The 21,268-nt window shown below is 33.4% G+C and overlaps 8 protein-coding genes and 1 further gene across 8 annotated transcripts in view, besides 2 other annotated features; 6 read left to right on the forward strand and 3 right to left on the reverse strand.

Moving 5' to 3' along the window:
* Positions 1–603: 603 nt before the first annotated feature.
* Positions 604–2,514, reverse strand: Kpol_1012p1 (Hsp70 family protein; the record flags this gene model as incomplete). The annotated part of the gene is made up of 1 exon (XM_001642682.1): positions 604–2,514. The coding sequence occupies one exon, from the start codon at positions 2,512–2,514 to the stop codon at positions 604–606; it is 1,911 nt and encodes a 636-aa protein (XP_001642732.1).
* A 1,295-nt stretch (positions 2,515–3,809) lies between these two features.
* On the forward strand, positions 3,810–5,579 carry TAH11 (Tah11p; the record flags this gene model as incomplete). The annotated part of the gene is made up of 1 exon (XM_001642683.1): positions 3,810–5,579. One exon carries the CDS (start codon positions 3,810–3,812, stop codon positions 5,577–5,579), a length of 1,770 nt encoding a protein of 589 aa, XP_001642733.1.
* Positions 5,580–5,765: 186 nt separating this feature from the next.
* Positions 5,766–6,641, reverse strand: MCP1 (Mcp1p; the record flags this gene model as incomplete). The annotated part of the gene is made up of 1 exon (XM_001642684.1): positions 5,766–6,641. The coding sequence occupies one exon, from the start codon at positions 6,639–6,641 to the stop codon at positions 5,766–5,768; it is 876 nt and encodes a 291-aa protein (XP_001642734.1).
* A 276-nt stretch (positions 6,642–6,917) lies between these two features.
* Positions 6,918–7,946, forward strand: SPP1 (Spp1p; the record flags this gene model as incomplete). Its single annotated transcript, XM_001642685.1, has 1 exon — positions 6,918–7,946. The coding sequence occupies one exon, from the start codon at positions 6,918–6,920 to the stop codon at positions 7,944–7,946; it is 1,029 nt and encodes a 342-aa protein (XP_001642735.1).
* A 584-nt stretch (positions 7,947–8,530) lies between these two features.
* Positions 8,531–8,920: a sequence feature (similar to hypothetical protein; correction of possible frameshift sequencing error~similar to Saccharomyces cerevisiae WTM2 (YOR229W) and UME1 (YPL139C)).
* On the forward strand, positions 8,531–9,909 carry Kpol_1012p5 (the record flags this gene model as incomplete).
* Positions 8,923–9,909: a sequence feature (similar to hypothetical protein; correction of possible frameshift sequencing error~similar to Saccharomyces cerevisiae WTM2 (YOR229W) and UME1 (YPL139C)).
* Positions 9,910–11,580: 1,671 nt separating this feature from the next.
* Kpol_1012p6 (uncharacterized protein) lies at positions 11,581–13,467 on the forward strand (the record flags this gene model as incomplete). The annotated part of the gene is made up of 1 exon (XM_001642686.1): positions 11,581–13,467. One exon carries the CDS (start codon positions 11,581–11,583, stop codon positions 13,465–13,467), a length of 1,887 nt encoding a protein of 628 aa, XP_001642736.1.
* Positions 13,468–16,261: 2,794 nt separating this feature from the next.
* On the forward strand, positions 16,262–17,581 carry Kpol_1012p7 (OSBP family protein; the record flags this gene model as incomplete). The annotated part of the gene is made up of 1 exon (XM_001642687.1): positions 16,262–17,581. One exon carries the CDS (start codon positions 16,262–16,264, stop codon positions 17,579–17,581), a length of 1,320 nt encoding a protein of 439 aa, XP_001642737.1.
* Positions 17,582–18,348: 767 nt separating this feature from the next.
* NOP53 (Nop53p) lies at positions 18,349–19,710 on the forward strand (the record flags this gene model as incomplete). The annotated part of the gene is made up of 1 exon (XM_001642688.1): positions 18,349–19,710. The coding sequence occupies one exon, from the start codon at positions 18,349–18,351 to the stop codon at positions 19,708–19,710; it is 1,362 nt and encodes a 453-aa protein (XP_001642738.1).
* A 302-nt stretch (positions 19,711–20,012) lies between these two features.
* The window catches only part of PXA1 (ATP-binding cassette long-chain fatty acid transporter PXA1), a gene marked incomplete at both ends in the record, with an annotated part of 3,568 nt that continues 2,312 nt past the window's right edge, over positions 20,013–21,268 (reverse strand). The window contains one exon of the mRNA XM_001642689.1: positions 20,013–20,741. Within this exon, the coding sequence (XP_001642739.1) occupies positions 20,013–20,741 (729 nt within the window).

Consider the following 21,268-nt stretch of genomic DNA (forward strand, 5'->3'; position numbering starts at 1 on the left):
ATTGGCCAACGAGAGTTCTCTCCTTCCAGAGATTTTGATGAAATTTCGAGGTCTTTCTTAAGAGAAACAGTTCCAAAAAGAGTTTTTCGTTCTCAAGTTTTCAAATATTCGTAGTGCTTTATAAATTGCCACGCTTAGAATTTCCCCAAAACATTTATAAATTATTCCTTCCCTGACAATCTCTTTGGGCAAATTCAAATAAAATGTAGAGGGTTTTTTACATTCCAACCTTTAGAAACACATATTTGGGAAATCGAAAGAGATTGGTGATAAACTTTTAATTTTATGGAAGGGCAAGGGAAAGATCATTTATTCCATTTGGATAAAAAAGGTCGGGGGATATAATTAACCTTACCAATGAGTCAGGAGGGGATATTCTATATTCAAAGGAGGTCGATGCTTGTTCTATTATCCATTTCAAAATTAGGTTTGCTATTAACTGATTTTTTCATTCTCAAAAACTTAATTCAGATTATCGGAATCATTCCAATCCATTTTTTCGGGACAGATTAGTATTATCCCCCATAATACAGGGTAGTTCCAAGTTAATAATCTATTGTTTGGTTTCACCGGATTGACCCGTTGTTGTCGTTGCTGTTATTTTCAGATTGATTCTTGTACATTTGTTCGAAATAACTTCATGGAAGAGGTTTGTAATTCTTCAGTCTTGGAAGTTAAATCTTCGGCATTGACTTCCTCGCCAGCTTGAACTCTAGCAATGACTTCTCTTAAAGCGGTGATTTGGTCGGTAACCTTTTGAGCTTCAGCCTTGTCAACCTTACCTTCGAATTCCTTCAAAGAGGTTTCAGTATCGTTGGCCAATTGGTCTGCCTTGTTAGCAGTTTCAATGGACTTCTTTCTAGCTTCATCTTGAGACTTGAACTTTTCAGCATCGTTAACCATTTGTTCGATTTCGGATTCAGATAGACCGGATGAACCAGCAACAGTGATAGAAGCATCCTTGTTGGAAGCCTTGTCTCTGGCGGAAACATTGATGATACCATCAGCATCAATATCGAAGGAAACTTCGATTTGTGGAACACCCTTTGGAGCTGGTGGAATACCAGATAAAGTAAAGTTACCAATCAATTTGTTGTCTCTAACTAATTCTCTTTCACCTTGGAAGACTCTGATTTCAACAGATGTTTGACCAGCAGCAGCGGTAGAGAAAATTTGAGATTTCTTGGTTGGGATAGTGGTGTTTCTTGGAATCAATCTTGTGAAGACACCACCTAAGGTTTCAATACCCAATGATAATGGAGTAACATCTAACAATAAAACGTCAGTGACTTCACCGGATAAAACAGCACCTTGAATGGCAGCACCGATGGCAACAGCTTCATCTGGGTTAACAGCTTTAGATGGATCTTTACCAAACAAAGACTTAACGGTTTCAACGACCTTTGGCATTCTGGACATACCACCAACTAATAAGACATCAGAGATATCAGATGTGGACATGTTAGCGTCTTTCAAAGCTTTCTTAACAGGGTCGACTGTTCTCTTAATCAAAGGTTCAGTCAAAGTCTCGAATTGAGCTCTGCTGAATTTCATGTTGATATGTTTTGGACCAGAAGCATCAGCAGTGATGAAAGGTAAGTTAATTTCGGTAGAAACGGTAGAAGATAATTCAATCTTGGCCTTTTCAGCAGCTTCTCTGATTCTTTGAATAGCCATACGGTCATTTTCCAAATCAATACCAGATTCGGTCTTGAAACGGGAGACAATTTCTCTAACTAAGTAAATATCGAAATCTTCACCACCTAAATGAGTATCACCATTGGTAGATTTAACTTCGAAGACACCATTGTCGATATCCAAAATGGAGATATCGAAAGTACCACCACCTAAATCGAAGACAGCAACAACTTTAGAGTCTGATTTTTCCAAACCATAGGCCAAAGCTGCTGCAGTTGGTTCGTTAACGACACGTAAAACGTTCAAACCAACGATTTGACCTGCATCTTTTGTGGCTTGTCTTTGAGAATCGTTGAAATAAGCAGGGACAGTAACAACGGCATTCTTAGCTGCTTTACCCAAATAAGCTTCAGCGGTTTCCTTCATCTTATTTAAAACGAAACCACCGATTTGGGCTGGAGAATAAGTTTGGCCTCTGGCCTCAACCCAAGCATCACCATTGCTGTGCTTAACAATCTTGTATGGGACTTGTTTGATATCTCTTTGAACTTCGATATCTTCAAAACGACGACCAATCAAACGTTTAGTAGCAAACAAGGTATTTTCTGGGTTGACAACGGCTTGACGTTTGGCTGGGATACCAACTAAACGTTCACCATCCTTAGTGAAGGCAACCACAGATGGAGTGGTTCTGGCACCTTCGGCATTTTCGATGATTTTTGGTACTTTACCTTCCATAATAGCAACTGCAGAATTGGTAGTACCTAAATCGATACCAATGACAGTTCCTTGAACTTTAGTTGACTGTAAACGGGTGGCCAAACGGATTGGACCAGAAATGGAACCCCTACTTAAAATACTTTTGGCAGACAACATCCTATATGATACTATAACTATAAATATAACTTTAACCTTATTTCAAAAAAGAATTCACCTTGGTATGTGTGTATCGGTTTTGTTTTATAAATTGCAATTAATTGTCTATTAACGTATCTTTCCCTTCTTAAGAATGAGATCAAAACTTTAAATTGAAAGCCCCTCAGTAGATAAACCTTAAGAAAGTAGAACTAAAATTAATACTAGTAATCCTTTAAATTCCAGACTAAGTGAACAACTTTAGACACAGAGCCAATTCTAAAAATAGTGACACAATTAATCAAATCAATCAATCAATTAGCTAATTAATTAATGAATTAATTAATTGTCTTACCATTAACCATTAACCGTTTCTTATATATAATTTTTCACCATTTGTGAAAGATGACGTATTCGTGGCTGACGATCTACGATATCGGTATTTGACGTTGTTCCTTTTCCATCTAGAAACTTCCACGGCGGGGGGGGAAACGAAGAGAAGAGAAGCGAAGCGAAGGGGAAAGTATCTGGTATTTCCAACCGTAAATTGTGATTGGTAATATGTCGACGTACGATATGATAGCAATGGCGGCTAATTTGAATTTGGTATTCGAGTCCTTTTGGAAGTAATAGGATTGAAAATGTGTCTGCTCTATAAGAACAGCAGTTCGTCGTGTTGAGGCTAAGTTGTTGTCAACGAATTAGTTTGAATTGCTCTGATGCAAATGGTAAAAGAAGAACAAATGAGGACGGGTCGTGCTGGAATATTCTGACTAGCCGTGGTTAGAGTGTTCTAAATGGGAAGATATAATGAAAATAGTTCTGAAGTACCGTCATAGCATCCATATACATATATCTATATCTACTCATTTCATATTCCATCATCAGTAAAGTTTGATCTAAACCTGTTGAACAAGTATGCCGTTTCTAAATAGATCTAAAAACACTACAAAAGTTCTGGACTGATTAACACAAAATGTTAACATCCCTTTAAGATGTTACCCTACTTATATGATTTTTATGTTGTCGGGGGAGGTAAGGATTCTGAAGTTTGTCACGTGTTACTAGATCACGTGGCCTACTGATCACGTGTGCTGGTCAAGGTAATTTTGAGATCGTATTCTTTTCTTCAGCTCAGTTCAGTTAAGATCCAACGTACTGGCTGACAAGCAAGCACACACATCTCATCATTAAATATCGATAGATATAAAAATATAACTGGGTAAAGTATATGACATCTCCATTTTGGTACTGAGTAAAACAGTATATATAAACTCAACTTCTGCAGTTTGGGTGTTGATCAAGCTGGTATTCTAATGGAATCCTCTAGAAAAATTCATTTTCCTACGATTGATTTAGACGAAATATCAGAAGAATCTGATTTATTGCAAGTAGTTAAATCCATTTTAATAAGATATGACACTTTTTTGTTGAAAAATTTTGCAGGTAAAGATAAGTTAGAAACCTTTTTGGATCAGCTAGAGGTTAGTAAACCAGAAAAAACTAATGGATTCGATTCAAGCTTTACTGGAACTCATGAAATTAAACAGAACTCCGATATCATTATTGAACAATATATCTTTAATACTGATGAAAGTTTACAGTTCGATAGAGAGTGTGATAATATAATTCTGAGAAAAGTTTACAACAGATTGTTCAAATTGACTTTGTTCTTTGCCAACCTCTGTTTAAAATGTCTGGATAAAGAAGTACTATTGGATCAAGAAAATTATGCGTCAAGGATTACACGTTATTATAATGATACATCCGATGATTTAGAACAATTGTTACCAGATAGTGAAAGTTTCCAATACTTTTTATCTCATGATTTTGAACCATTCACCTCTGCCGGTATATTGACTATATTCCCACGAGCTACAGGGATAAAATGCAAGCCCTCTACTATAAGTACTGACGATAACAGATGGGTACAGATTGATGAGCCAGATTGTATGTTGATCCATACTGGTTCTCTTATGAATTTATGGTCGGATGGAAAATATACAACATCTCCTATGATGATTGATCATCATAGCAATTTGACTCATTTGACCATGTTCCCACCTTTGGGTACTCCAGTTAATAATGACACAGTCGGCGGAGTTATGCTTGGTCAATTGCTTGAAGAATATCCAGTGGTTGCGAAAAAATATTACAAAGGGGAAATGGCTTTAAAGGAATTGAAAAAAAGAATTCAATTTTACAAACAATTATTTATATCCACTGAGACTGTACTGTCACTTTACTCTATGGCTAAAATACACCACTCTGCCGCTGACGTTATCGATTTACTTCCATTGATTTCAAATATGATGAAAAAGAAAATAGTGGAGGATTCCTTTTTAAGGATGGTGACAATATGGCCTCAATGCTACAATTTAGAAATGAGTTCTAGCGGAGAATTGAGAATCAGATTTAATAAGGTAAACCCATTGGCTATATTTACTGATAATCGTAGAAGAGAACAATTTATAACAAAAGCAGATGAATGGTTAGAACAAGCTGAAATGGAAGATTCTATTCCGTTAGATGTTGAACCATTTAAGTTATCCAAAAGAATTTTAGATCATAAAGATTTAGATACTAGTAGAAAGTTAGAGGAAGAAAAGGAAAAAATTGACGTATCTTATGAAAATACTTCGCTAACAAAAAGAAGATATATTTCTAATACATCAGAAGAAGTAGGCTTCAAAGAAAAGAAGCACACTTCTCAAGCAGATATATTAAGCAAGCTTCGAGAACGTGAAAGAAATTCGTCTAAATTGTTATCACAACGCCAAAAGCAGTATCAAAAATTCTTGCATGTTAAAATGAAGCATGTTTTTGAAATCTTGCATTCTATTGAAGGCAATAAGCCCTATACAATGACTGTACTGAGTACACTGGTAGTGGACAGTTTAAGGGATGGTAATAATCCCATTGGCACGTCGGAGGCTCAAGAAATTTTATTAAAACTTCAAAACCTTCTTCCAGATGAAATAATAGTTAATGAAGTTGATGGAGGTCTTAAAGTGTTCAAATGGAACAATCTAAATAGGGAATTGTTCAAGAAAAAGATAGAAGATGATCTGAACAATAACGAATGAAACTAAAATTCGACAATTGTTACAAGAATAAGTTTCATTCACTGTCTCTCTATTTTACAACTTAAATGTATTGCATAGTTTCTTCATTGAAGATAATAATAAATAATCCTGTAGTATATATAATGAATAATAATAATAAAAATAAAAAAATGATAGACCTTTGAAAGAATATTGAATAAGTGTTTATTAAAAGCGTAAGTAGCCAAACACTTTTGTATATTGTGACACATTAAATGAATCAAATGAGCATGTTGCTAATCTGATTACACTAATCACCCCTGCGGCAATTAAAAATTTTGAACCATTAGAAATAGATCTCTTGATTGTTTTGCTCTTCAATGATAAGAATTGAATAGCTCCCGTTGAGATATGGAATGTTCCTGAACCTATCAACATAATCAGTGGGATAATACCGCCTATCCATTTTATCATTGAATCGTGCTGTTGTAATAACCACTTGACATAAGAAAAGTCAACTTCAAAATCAGCCAATCTTGGGCCATATACCATTACAAACAAATGGTAAGCAAGTAATGGGGTCAATATATAACCAGAAAGCACTTGTGGTGATGTTTTCTTAATGGAACTCCTAATCCCTATGAACTTTTGCGTCAATAGCCCTTTAAAGAACCCCACATCATTTGAATTTCCTTGACTTAACTTACTAGAGTTATTGGAACCTTTAGTATTCCACAATCTCAGAAATCTCATCATGACACCTGCAGCTAAGTGTAAAGAAAGTGTTCCTACTAAAATATTGGTGGTAATATAAGAAGGTGGGAGTAATTCTCTTACCATCATCAAAACTTCATTGGGAACATCAGTAACCGAAACAGCAGGAACAATCAATACATTAATAGCATGTAATGGAAAGTAAACTGACATTGGCCAGGTAGAATATTTTTGAACAAATCTTAATAAATTAAAAGGTGTCCTTTTCTTTATCGGTATTCCAAGTACTTTGAAATAATCATTAGAATCATCATCTAGAACGCTAGAATCAACGGGAACACCATCTTCAACAACAATAGGCTTGGGAGCTACCTCAGATACTCCTGTCATCTTAATTAAACCTTACCTTTTCTTATATATTTATACTTTCTTCTTCAACTTTTGTTATTTTTATTGACATTATCTTTATATCTTGTTTTACTTGAAATATGTCAAAATTTATAAGAGATGCGATTTAAATTGAAACTTCTAATGAGATGAGAAATGAGTTGATAATTAAGAATCAAAGGATAATAAAGACCATTATTGAGGAGAGTGAAGAGTCAGTACGTTTAATTGTACTGGTGTGATTTAAGTTGTTTTGGATTTGTTTAATTTGGATTTAAAATGATTGTAGAACTACCAGATTGGTGCCCTCCATACTCTTCGTTAAAAGTGGATTCAGTAACTAATGAAGATGTCTATTGCATTTGTAAGAAACCGGATAATGGTGAGTTAATGGTTGGATGCGATGGATGTGATGATTGGTTTCATTTTAAGTGTTTGCATATTTCCACAAAATATAAAGAATTAGTTTCTTCCTTCTATTGTCCTTATTGCCAAGCTGGGATAACAGGAAATAAAAATGAGGAAGATGACGTTGAAGAAGTACATCATAAGACTCTGTGGAAACGCAAATGTAGATTACAGGATTGCTATAAGCCATGTCAGGATAATAGCAAGTACTGTAGTGGTGAGCATGGCGAAGAGTACATGAGAAGCATTGTGATGAGAGTTAAAATTCAAGGTAATAATGATAGCAACAAAGATTATGCATTTGTTCAAAAATTAGTACAGTCTTCAGGTACAGCAGATAAGTTCAAAATATTTGGTGAGAGTGATTTTACTAAAAAAGATATAGATCCGAAGTTAAATGTTGAATTATTTGATAAATTGATTATGAATGATACTAATCTAAAGGAGTTACAAGAAAAAGAAATAGAGATAAATCAACAACAGATACCTGATGTTGAATCTAAATTAGAGTCACTTGATAAGTATTTACAATGGTTGAAAGCGCTGAATGCAAAACTAACAGAAGTTGAAGGTGCTACAATAGTTGAACCAAAAAAAAAGGGTAATAGGAAAAAGACAAAATCAAACCATTCAAAACGTATATGTGGGTTTACCAATGATATTATATCAATCCCAAATACTGATGAATTTACAGAAAGCTACTCACAAGATTCCACGACCCATCAGGGAATTTGTACAAAGATTAAATGTGCCAAGCACCATGATTGGGCAAGTATGCTGATAGCAAGGCATAACCAAGATTTGAGAACCTTGGAGACCTATAGTGAAAGATTAAATTTACTGATAAAGATGAGAAAAGAACAATTAAATATTCAATTCTATGAAAAGTTGATAAAATAGATATCCATATTATATCGTTTTCCATTGTATCGTTATGAGAATAACAAAATTTTAAGTGTCCTGCTCAAATCTTCATCATATATAACTATGAATAACTAAAACGAAATCCATGGTAGGCATTGAATCTCATAATGATCATTTCCAATCATACAAAACACTTTGCTTTGCATTGGTCCATCCAACAATTCTCTTAATCTGGCTTCTTTATCATTTTACCGTGTAATTTACCCTACCTTACAGCCAAATTATACGACCAAGAGGAGAGAAGCAACCGAAACTTCTTATTTCGAAACTTTAAGAAGAGGATAGAGATTGGTTTTAATTTGATAGTATGATTTGTTAAAAGAGTTGGTACCTTTTGATTAAGTTATTTTTATTATATTTTTTGTTTGTGCTATTATCTCGATTTATTTTATTCTGTGGAAAATTTAGGTTCAAATCTTCTTTTTAGTGGGAATTGAGACTTTTGAAAAACGATAATTCAATTAAGGTTTGCAAAAAAGGGTTAGATTGAAAAATTGTTGTTGATAATATAAGATTAGATTTTGGGATAGAATACAATATTGATAAGGTAAACTTGAAAGATGAGTGTTGACGCTAAGGCTAACAAAGTTAAAAACGAAGAATTCAAGATTTGGAAAAAATCGGTACCATCTTTATACCATCACATAACCACTAAGAAACCAGTTTTCACTGCTCAAAGTTTTTCTTCAACTTTAGGTAGAGTTCAAAATTTAAAGAAAACTATTACTTTTACTGATAAGGTTATTCCAGACAAAAAGAATGGTCTTTTGACTACTTCTGTTTTATACACTCAAGGTAGTGAAATTTATGAAGTTGATTTCGACCTACCTTTAGGTTCTCATAATACTGATGAAGAAAACTTAGTTGAACCAAATTATGAAAATGCCCATGAAAACACTCATGAAATCAAAGAATCGAAATGGTCTTTCCAGGTGAGACTATTTCCAAATTGATTTATTTGAACTCTATGGAGGCTACAGTAGTCATTGCTAAAAATGGTTCTCTTGGTTGGTTCAAAGATAATATCAAAGTACCAGTTAACAGATTACAAGAAGTTATGGGTCCAGGTACAAGTTATTCTGCTATTCATGGTTCCAAATGGGCTAACGCTAGTATTAATGATTTTACTGTTTCTATGGACGATTCTACAATTATTAAAACACAATCATCTCCAACTAACGGTAGTATCTTGAAATTGGTTGATAACGATGCAAGGGCTGGTGAAGTTTTGCGTACAATTCCTATCTCTAAGGACTGTATCAGTCACACTGTAAGATATTTCGACAGTAATTTGTTCGTTACTTGTTCTGATGACAATGTCGTTAGATTCTGGGATAGCAGAGGTGATTCTAAGCCAGTGTTTACTTTAGAAGAAAACAAAAGTAATGATGGTTTGTTAACTTGTTTAGATACCTCTCCGATGGTTGACACAATGTTCGTTACAGGTTCGGATACTGGTATTATCAAGTTATGGGATATCAGATCAATTATTTCTGAAAATGATGATTTGTCTTATAGACAACATGGTGAAGCACCACTACATGAAGAATTATTTAGATTGACGCAAATGGATGGTGATGGTGTTGTTGATATTCAATTTTCTCAAACTTCGCCAGATGAATTTTTAACTGTTGGTGGAAGCGGCAACGTCTATAACTGGGACACTTCACCAATTATAATGAGTGACGAAGGTGAAGGTGATGGTGATTCCATGGATGTTGATGCCGTTAAGAATAACTGTTTCAAGTTTTTCCATAGCGGTGGTAACAGAACTAGAAGACTAAATGTTGATAATTCTAATAATCCAGCCAGTTCATTGAGGAACACAGTCTCATGGCACCCGGTTATCGATGATTTCATTGCCTGTGTTGATTATGACAGTTTGATTACCGTTTACAAGCCATTCTTTGGTAGAGATGATACAGAAGAAGCAAACTAAGGATAGTTTATCAAGACTAGTGGGATCAAGACATTGGTCGATGTTTTTTATTTAAACTTCTATATATAAAAAATGAAAAATAAAATTTATATATGCGCGTGTATGGAAGTATATATATATATTTATATATATAATGTGATCTTTTATGTGGTAAGAATATTAGTCAAGTTCTGTGTTATAATACGGTTATTTGAACGTGGACATCGTAATATATAGATAAAGAATGAGTTGTTCGAACCCTTGATTCTTCGTAGACATGACGAATTCCCAACAAAAAATTTTCACATTATCAAAACAGGCATTTGGTTGTTAACGTTCTTTTACTGATAAAAATAGATAGTTGCTTGGCATATATATATATATATATCACGTCATAATACCATAAGAAACTCATCCCAATATTGCATTAGAAACATAGAAATATATAACTAAACCGCGTCACTTTGATTAAATAGAAGTTTACTACTAAAAATAAAGAAGAAGAACCCTCACTACATACATATACAACAATGAAAAGATATGTAGAAATATTAATTATTAATTTTAAATGGGTAATTTATTGCATTGTTCATCAACCCCCAATCTCCACCCCTGTCCCCAAGCAATAAAAATAGAAAGATAGAACACGAAACTGATGCTCAAGAATTCAATAATGACCTAACAAATAATGATAAAAAAAACTATCATTGACTATCATCTCGTCCTTCATGTCCATTGCATTCTATCGATATCAGGTCATTTATGTACCTCTATAACCATGTATCATAATAATATTGCTATTTTTAAAACAAATGTCCTTAACCATCGCTACAACTCCCTCTGAAATAGAAATCCAAAAGGTTTCAATAAATGGAAACTCAAAACAAGAATAAGAACAAGAACAAAACTCCTACTCCCTCGACAATCAGCCCTAACTTAGCTTTACGTCTTGTAGTATCCCGCTCATCGTTACTTATAAATTACCCAATTCTAAAGGATTTCTTATGCTTAATTTTTCAAAAGTTGCTAATTTCGAAATGGAAAATGTAAACATCGTGAAACTTCCTAAAACAGCAAAATCGATAATTTCCAAATGTAAACAAACCTTTAAAACAAACAAACTGATGAAAATTTAAGTAGTATGACAGTGCTAATAGGAAAGGAGAGGTTACGAGTTGATTCATATCTTGAAGTTTTGAGGTTATGACGATGTTGGATAATGTTATATAATGTCATATTATATATTATATTCTAAATCTCTAGATGTTGTTTTATTTTAGTTTGTTTCGAAAATTGGTTAGTTGTTTGGGTAAGTTTTCCTTTTCACATTGGAAGGTTTCAGGATTAATCTCTTTGGTTATTACACACCAGTTTCTTTTCTTGTTTAGTATTGTTAGTAGAGATACATATATATACATACATATATATATATATAAAGATATAGAAATATATTGTCGTAGTTGTTTCTTTTCATTCAGACTCAAAGATCTAAGAGAAACTCAATCGACGATATATCTGCCTCTTCCGGGAGAGATACATACAGGTAGTACCATTACGTAACGAAGCTTTGGGGGTTTTGTAACTATTGGTAAAGATTGTTCATTAAGTAGGAAACTTCTGCAGAAAAGTATCCAGTATTGAAGATAGAGAGCCTTGGATAATTACTTATTTCATATAACCCTACCCTCATCCATGGCGGTTGCTCCTGTGGTCCATAATAATGGAAATAATCATAGTTACCCCATTCAACCTTCACAATCAAGTATACAAAGAGTAGGTTCACCAACGACTTCTGATGTACAAGTGCGATACCAACACCGTGTGCGAAGAAAGAAACAACCTACGTTTGGTCCTTACTATCTAGGTTCTACTATTGGTGAAGGGGAATTTGGGAAAGTTAAATCAGGATGGTCAAGGAAACCTCAAAATGATAATGGCCTTACTATTGGAAAGCAAGTTGCAATTAAACTGATTAGGAGAGATACTTTAGCAGAGAAAAAAGATCAGGAATTGAAAGTTTATAGGGAAATCAATGCTTTAAAATTATTGTCACATCCAAATATTGTAAAATTAGAAGATGTATTACAAAACTCGAAATATATTGGTATTGTATTAGAATATGCCTCTGGAGGTGAATTCTATAAGTATTTACAAAGAAAAAAAAGATTGAAAGAACCGCTTGCATGTTCAACTTTTGCCCAATTAATTAGTGGTGTTGCATATATTCATTCGAAGGGCTTGGTCCACAGAGATCTAAAATTGGAAAATTTGTTATTAGATAAGCATTCAAACCTTGTCATAACTGATTTTGGATTTGTTAACGAAATCTCTACAAACAACAAGCTGATGAAAACACCTTGTGGTTCACCTTGCTATGCGGCACCTGAATTAGTTCTATCTACTAAACCTTATGATGCCAGAAAGGCAGATATCTGGTCAGCTGGTGTTATATTATATGCTATGTTAGCAGGATATTTGCCATGGGATGATGATCCAGAAAATCCAGATGGGAGTAATATTATGAGACTTTACGAGTATATTACAAAAAATAATTTGAAATTTCCCGATTACATTGAACCATTAGCCAGAGATTTAATAAGAAAGATTTTAGTCATACAACCCAAAAGTAGATTAAATATTGTTCAGGTTCAGCAACATGAATGGTTAAAGCCACATAGTCAATTTTTATCTATTACTACTAATGAATGGGACAAGACTATGCTGAATCAAGAGGTGTTTAGACCTCCAAGAGCAGGTTCGAGTCAAAGACCAAGATCTACTTGCTCTACAATCTCAACTTCCGATAAGAGAGACTCATTGATTCTTGACTCATCGTTGATCCAATTACCTGCGCCACCTAAGGAGTCACAGATGAACGTAATTGCTACCCGTTCCACATCTTCCATCACACAAGAATTAAGTCCTATTTCTGTGGATAGCACAGGAATTTATCGACATGCACGTAGTAATTCTGCGGCATCGGTTGCACTTCAAGCCCTGGTTGAAGTGAAGAATAATCAAAGCAATAATAATTTCAATCTAAACAATATGGAAGGAACAATTACAGAAGGTGAAGTTTCAGTACGTAGAACTCGTTTACATAGTAAACCTAGACCGACTTCTTATCACCCTGGCATGAGCAATACTCTATTGACGAATTTTGGAAGTACACCATCTAGTTTTGACATATATCGTGAGGATAATAATAGAAAGTTAAGTGATGGAGAAATGACGATTCCAAATGATTCTATGAATTGTTTATTACTTGATTGTAAGCATACAATATCATGTGTTTCATCTACCAGTACAGTACTGCCAGTTCGCAATAGTAGTAATGTCAATTCCTCAATTGAACTTAAAATTTCAAGGGAATCTATAGATGAGAGAAGAAACCGTAGAACTAGTGTACGTCACAGTGGCATTAACTTTGATCAAATTTTCAGTGCGGTTACTGAAGAAGAAGAACATGTTGATACCACACCAGTAACAGACAAATTAACTGTGCCAGTTACCAAGGCTGAAAAATCAAGAAGTAAGAGACTTTTAGACTTCATAAAACGTAGGAGCATCAGAATTTAATTATATTTTTTATTCATTCATTCATTCGTTCATTTTTATTTTTATTGTTATTGTTATTGTTATTGTTATTGTTATTGTTATCGTTATCGTTATTGTTATCGTTATCGTTATTCTTATTTTGATTGTTCTTTATTAATCTATTCATTCAACCAATGATTAATTAAATATACCATGTACATTAAATAAACAGCATATTCATATTAGACAAAAAATAATTAATTCAATTAAGTTAATCTTTTCTTTCTTTTAAACAGTAAATAAATACCAGATAAAGCAAAAATTAAATAGACACTTTAACAAATGGAATTGTAATGTTCTGCCCTTATACGAAGGCTCTCGAAAGTATATATATATATGACAAAAAACAATGAAATCAGGGCAGAACATCTTCATTTTCATTTTCTCCTCAATTCCTTTTAAAATCTTCTCATGGACCCTTTGTTTTTACTTATTCTCGTATACAGAATGCATTTCTGGCTCTACGCTTTTCGATCGCTGTATTTTCTTTTTTATGCACTTGGTTATCTGTCTAGATCTACTTCACTAGTTCCTCCCTACGCTTGTTCTTACATTTTGCAGTTTTTGCCGCCAACTATCAAAATGTAAGGAAATCAACTAAAGGGACTTTGAAAACATAAATAAAAAGACATCACCCTAAACGATGGTATTCTATACGACCAAAATAAAGGACGAAAAAATGTCACGACACTCTATACGAACTAATAACGAATACAACAATTCATTCTGCGCCACAACAAAACTGGCTGGTTGTATTATAACGCTGCTGGTGATCCCCCTCTTGGAACACACTCATTCCATCTCCCTCCCCTCCGTACATGTGACGTTGGCGCAGTGTAGGACTGGAGAATTGATTTCTACACATATAAGCCCATCTTGGCAAAGTTCTATAATCCAACTGGAAATTTGAATATACATATATATATATATATATATATATGTTGGTTGTAAAGATCGTTTTCAATCATATTATTCTACAGAAAATCTCAAACCAATTAACCTTAACTGTTTCGATCGTTCATTAAAGGTAAACTTTGCATCGATTCAGCGAAACCAATCAAAGATGACAATGTCACTTATCTCTAAACAGCCTGTCTAATAGATTGACTGAGAAATAAAAATCAGAGAAATGTCCAAGACACACGGACATATCAATGTTCCAAAAAATCCAATGGCATCACATGACCAATAATTAAGTTTCCAAGATTAATAACTTATCTGTCATCAATCAATCTAATCCCCTTTTCTGATGATGCGTAACGTTTCCTTTCCCTTTCCCTTTCCTTTCCTTTCCTTTCCTTTCGAGGTTAGCCAGTACCAAATTAAATTCAACTTCTCTGTTCGTTTATAGGAAACCAGAATACTTCACTTACCCGCCTGCTCACAGTAATCCCATTCTAATGTATTACGCCCACTCGTGCGTATGCGTGTGTGTGAGCTGTGCTATTCGACAAAGTCTTCCCCCCTAATCGACTTCGCCCTCAGAGCTCGACGCACACGGCTCGGACCCGGGTACAGAGACCAGAGCGTAGCAAACCGTTCCTTTGCGCAGAAGTACAATCCGTTTACCAGTTTATTTTTGTGTTTGTGTGCTTATTTCCATTTTTCTTTCCACTTCCTACAGGATTGTCTCTGCGGCTCGTCGGATTTTTTTTATTTTGGTATGTCGTTTCTTTTTTCATTGGATTTTTCGAAAATTTCACTCAAACCGTTTTTTTTTTGTGCGGTAAGGTTACTGGTATCACTAAAAAATATTCAAGAAATGAAAATATAAAAAAAAAAGTTTGATTTCTACGGACTTTTCTTGGTACTGTTAGCTAGTTTTTCTGAAAAATTTCGAACAAAAATCATCATCACCATAATATAGAGAGACTTTAACTAAACAAAATTATGGTATTTCGAAGAAACTAAAAATTCAATTGAATTGACTGAATTATATTATAAGCAATTATAATTTGATAGCCCTTAGAAATGATATTTGATTGTGCTATTCATTCAATTAATTAATTGGGTTTACACTAATTTAGCTTTTGGTTTTTAGTTTTTAACGTGTGTTTTATATTTTTTTTTTCTCTTTCTTTCTGTCTCGCTGTTTAGGATTAGGATTGTTATTTAATTTTTTTTTTTTCTGTTTGGTTACTTCCTTCTCTTTCTTTGTTTCCAACAAACGTAATAGTTACTTCAAGTTCAAGTCCAAGAAAAAATTTGTTAATACTTTAGTGCTTAACTTTAGATTTTTTTTTATATTTCTTTTAACCTGTGTGTCAACTTTAAACTAAAATAATTTACCAATTCTCTCTCTCTCTCTAAGTTTTCCATTTCGCTATTATTATTTTGATTATTAACAACTTTAATTTGGTTCTGATAGTGGTATATAAATATTTTCCAATTTATATTATACCAACATAATCACTGATCTTTTGAAGAATTTTGGTTAACTTTCCCATTACTATACCACTGGCCCCCCCGTTGTAATTAATTAAGATCATTGGTATCTCGATATACATCTAGTTCCGTTGGTAATTTGGAGTTTTTCATCTATATTTTATTATAAATATATTATTATTTTTTTTGTTAATACCCTATCTTTGGTGATATTCTGGTTTTTCAACAAGTGTTTTTTCCATATTTCACACTCAACGTTTAAAAAATTCCTATTGATTAGTCTTATTTTACACTGAGTTTGTTTGTTGTACTGAATAACTATCATTTTTATATCACTTAGCTTTCATTTTACGATCCCTCTCATTTAAATTGGAACTCTAAATATTTGATTATGTCTCAATACGCCAGTTCTTCAAGTTGGACTTCATTTTTAAAGTCAATTGCTTCTTTCAATGGTGATATCTCTTCTTTAACTGCTCCTCCATTCATTCTATCTCCAACTTCATTATCTGAGTTCTCCCAATATTGGGCTGAACATCCAGATTTGTTTTTAGAGCCATCATTTATCAATGCTGATAACTATAAGGAAGTTCTAAAGGATATCGACGATGATATTGAAAGTGCTGAAGTTGCTAGAATGCTATCTGTCACTAAGTGGTTTATTTCCACTTTAAAGTCTCAATATTGTTCAAGAAACGAATCCATGGGTTCTGAAAAGAAGCCTTTAAATCCATTCTTGGGTGAATTATTCGTTGGTAAATGGGAAAATAAGGATAATGAAAAATTTGGTGAAACTGTTCTATTAAGTGAACAAGTTTCCCATCATCCTCCTGTTACTGCTTATACCATCTTCAACGATAAAAATAAAGTTAAATTGCAAGGTTATAATCAAGTCAAAGCTACCTTTAGTAAAACTTTAATGTTAGGTGTCAAGCAATTCGGTCACACTATGTTAGAAGTTGGTGATGAATCTTACTTGATTACTGTCCCTCCTTTACATATTGAAGGTATATTAGCTGCATCTCCTTTCGTAGAATTGGAAGGTAAATCTTTTATTCAATCTTCAACTGGTTTATTAGCTGTGGTAGATTTCTCTGGTAGAGGCTATTTCTCTGGTAAAAAGAATTCTTTCAAGGCAAGAATTTACGAAGATAGCACAAGTTATAAAAAGAATAAGGAAAATGCCTTATACACAATTTCTGGCCAATGGTCAGGTATCTCTACTATAATTAAAAAGGACAAAGCTTCTGGCGACGAACCAACCATCTTCTATGATGCAAACAGAGAGCCTGTTGAAGTCTTAAAAGTTAAAGAATTGGAAGACCAACATCCACTGGAAAGTAGAAAAGCTTGGAAAGATGTTGCTGAAGCTATCAAATCTGGTGATTTCAATATGATTGTTGAAACTAAATCATTGTTAGAAGAAGCTCAAAGAGAATTAAGAAAAGAAGAAGAAGCTAAAGGTATCAGCTGGCAAAGAAGATGGTTTAAGAGTATCGATTACTCTCCAGATGCAGATGGAAAGGAAGCAGATGTTCCAGAAGAAGGTGATATATTCGCTACATTGGCATCCACTTTACAATTATCTACAAAGAATGTTCCAAGTGGTACCATAATTGGTGACAAAGAAGACAAAAAAGAAGGTATTGCATCTGAACACTGGAGATTCGAAAGAGAATTATGGGATAAAGAACCTGAAATCGTATTGTAAAGGGAATCAGTTAACAGTTAAAATATAGAGGGCATGCTTTCCTTTATCTACTAATAACTAACCTATTATTGTAAATCCATTTCTATTCCTACATTATGTGCGTTTGGATTGTGAATAATGTTTTTTTATTCTGCACTCTTTCGTACTTATTTTTGTTAAATTTCTACCTTTTTTATCTCTGCTAATTTCTACGAGGAGAATCTCGACTTTTCTATCATCTAGACTATAAGTTAATGTCAGATACTTCTGCAACCATGCCACCTATAACTATCGTTTTCACTCAACGTTTCATGCAATCTTATGAGAAACTCCAAAGTAAACAAAATAGAATGCAACAGCAATCTGACAACAACTAAAAGTCTACCATATCTCATGCAATAGATATTGTATGTCCCATGAATGCCCAAAGTATAAAATATAAGTTATCTACTACATAACTCAAAATATATATATAATTTTAAGATGATTATTTGATGTATATTGATCTGTATATTCATCATAGTAAACGAAACTTTTGCTGTAGTTTTACCGCTTTTTCAAAGTTTGGTAGCGCCCTTTATTGTAAGCACCAAGCTAGGAAAAGTAAGTTTGAAAATTTTTCGAAATTGTAAATGAGATGAGATGAGATGTGATGAGATGAGATGAGCTCAGTGTTTAAGAGTTACTGTTATTATTTAATAAGTTTGAAAAGATTTTAATAATGAAGTTGTTAGGCAAGAAGCTAACAAAGGCTAATATTTGTAGGAATATAACTAAACAACCTGAAAATGGCACCTCTTTCTACTACTAGCAAGCCTTCTCAATACAAGCAATCTTCTCGTAAGGGTAAGAAGGCATGGAGAAAGAATATTGATTTAACTGATATTGAAAAGTCTTTAGAGTCCAAAAGAGATTTGGAAATTACTCATGGTAAAGCAGATCTTGCATCTGTTGAAGATGAAGCTTTGTTCGCCGTTGACACTGATGGTGATAACGTTTTAAAACAAAAATTGATCAAGAGAAAACAAATAAAGAAAAATTTGAAGAGTACTGAAATTTTAGAATCTATTAAGACCAACTCCAAAGTTTCTGTCTTAAAACATCCAAAGGTTATCTCAAACAATGAAAAATCCAAAAAGAAAGTACAAGGTGTATCTAAAAAGGAAATTACCAGGCTGATGGCCATGGCTGGTAAAGTTCATGGTGAATCTGGTTCAAAAACTAAATTAGCTAAAGACGGTTTAGTCAAATCTGGTTCAAATGACTTATGGGGTGATGAAAAACCCTCTAAAAAGAAGAAAAAGATCCAGTTACCTTCAGGTATTAAACTAGACGTTTCATCCAAAAAGGAAATTCCAAAAGAATTGTTAACGCAATCAACTACAAGCTGGTCGTTACCTTCTGTCAAGCCAAAGACATTGGATATTGAACCTGTAAAAGTCAAAGAATACAAAGAATTACCACATTCAGGTAAGTCTTACAATCCGAATAGGTCAGATTGGTCTGCTTTGTTAGATAAAGAATACAAGGAAGAAAAAGTCAGAGAAGATAGACGAATTGCAGTACAAGAATACAGAGAACGTATCAAGGAATTGATGTCTAAGCTTGATGACAATGAAGAAGATTCTTCCGATGATGATGAAGAAGAAGAAGAAACTTCAAAAACACCAGAAGATGAAGAAGAACTAACATCTCTTTCGGTTAATAATCCTGTTGAAAATAAAAAGAAGACCAAATATCAAAGAAACAAAATGAAGAGACACCAAGAAAAAGTTAGATTACAAAGAGAGTTGAAGCTTCTAAGATCACAAGTTAAAGGATTAGAAAACTTAGAAGAAATAGAAGAAGAGGTGGTAATTGATCATCAATTAAAGGAAACCTTGAAAGGTGAAGCAGCTAAAGTCGCTAAACCAAATAAAAAGCACAAATTGGGTACAAAGTTCACAGTCATGGAAGAAAACTTAGAAGTAAAATTCTCAGATGAATTATCAGATTCATTAAGAAAATTAAAGCCAGAAAGTCATCTTCTATATGATACTGTCAGAAAACTACAAAGTTCAGGTAAGATCGAATCTCGTATTCCAGTTAAAAGAGGTAGAAGATACAAGCAAAAGATTACAGAAAAATGGACATACAAAGATTTCAAATAATGGGAGTCATAACTTTGGTAATAATTTAATATCTTTTATGTATACTTGCACTAGTCTATACAATCATTTATGTATATTAGGGATATCATATATTAATAATTCATTTTTATTACATTGATAAAATATATTTTATAAACATTTAGTTCATCATTAACTTTTTACATTAAAAAAATGCAAAAAAAAATATTTAAAGGATGAATCGTTTTTCTAAAACAAAATGTAAAAAATATTTAATGAGTTTTAAAAATTATATGAATGAATATTATTTAATGTCTTTTTTAACTTGATTAATTTGATCAACATTATATCGTTGCTAATTTTGTTTGTAGCACAGTTCTTTCTGTTTCCCAATTTTTAACATTTGTCAATTTCTTTTCTAATTCTTCAATTTCATTTTCAATTGAAGTAATTGCCTCATCTGTACCCAATGTCTGTAGACTCCAAGTTCCGTCATTCGATTCTGAGATTTCAAGCAATTGGTCATGATACTTAATCAAGGATGGTCTTTGAGAAATTGAAATAAAGTTGAATCTGTATTTCCTTAGCAGATTGAATAAATAATCTTCCATGTCTACAGAAATGGCATTTGTGGCTTCATCTAAGACAACAAATCTTGGCTTGTGGAATAAAATCCTTGCAAAATTCATTCTTTGTTTTTCACCACCACTTAAAACATCTTTCCAATCTGCAACTACATCAAGATATGACCAACCCTTAGCACGCTTTAATAAATATTCTAGTTTTACCTCAGACAAAATTTGCACCAATAGCTTATCTTTCAAACCTCTGTCAAAAAATTCATCAGATGTCATAGGATATATAATCTGATCTCTCAAAGTACCGCCTCTCGCGAAGTAAGGTTTTTGTGGGATACAGATTAGATTACCTTCAGAAGGGATAGACAATAAACCATTCTTATTATAGACCGGCCAAATTTCGGAGATTATTCTTTGGATGGAAGTCTTACCACAACTGTTTTGAACTAAAATCAACAAACTCGAACTTTGACCGTGTAAGAAAGGAAGTGTCATAATCGTAATTGAATTCTTGGAATAATTTGAAAGGTCTTGGATTGAGTTAAACTTCGATGAGGATGATCAATAAAGGAAGAAATTGGAAAGTCAATTTCTTACTAATTTGACACAACTTTGAACTTGCTGGGAGGTAATATTACATCAATGTTTCCAATCTTATACCTTGAAAATCTTTTGAATGTACCTTAAAACACTATTATTTTGTTCCTCTTGAAATCCTTTTGAAAAAAATCGCCTTAATTTCCAAACTTGTCTTGGCAATTGCCCCAACCAAATTGGTGCTGAACCCTTAAAACCTTAACAAAGAAATTCGGTAATAACCCTTAGCTGGAAATCCTAAAAGAGTATATTAACCGCGCCCGCGAAAAATAACCTTATTAAAGAATTTCAATTATTCCGACTTCCCGCGAAGTTGGACAGTGATTGAAAAAATCCACCACAGATTTAAAGTCCACATAACATTTCTCTCACACTCCGAAGATAATTCTATTCATTCGGGAGCTCTTTAAAGAAAAACCACCCGT

Source organism: Vanderwaltozyma polyspora, genomic scaffold, assembly GCF_000150035.1.
Source record: "Vanderwaltozyma polyspora DSM 70294 KpolScaffold1012 genomic scaffold, whole genome shotgun sequence".
Lineage (NCBI taxonomy): Eukaryota > Fungi > Ascomycota > Saccharomycetes > Saccharomycetales > Saccharomycetaceae > Vanderwaltozyma > Vanderwaltozyma polyspora.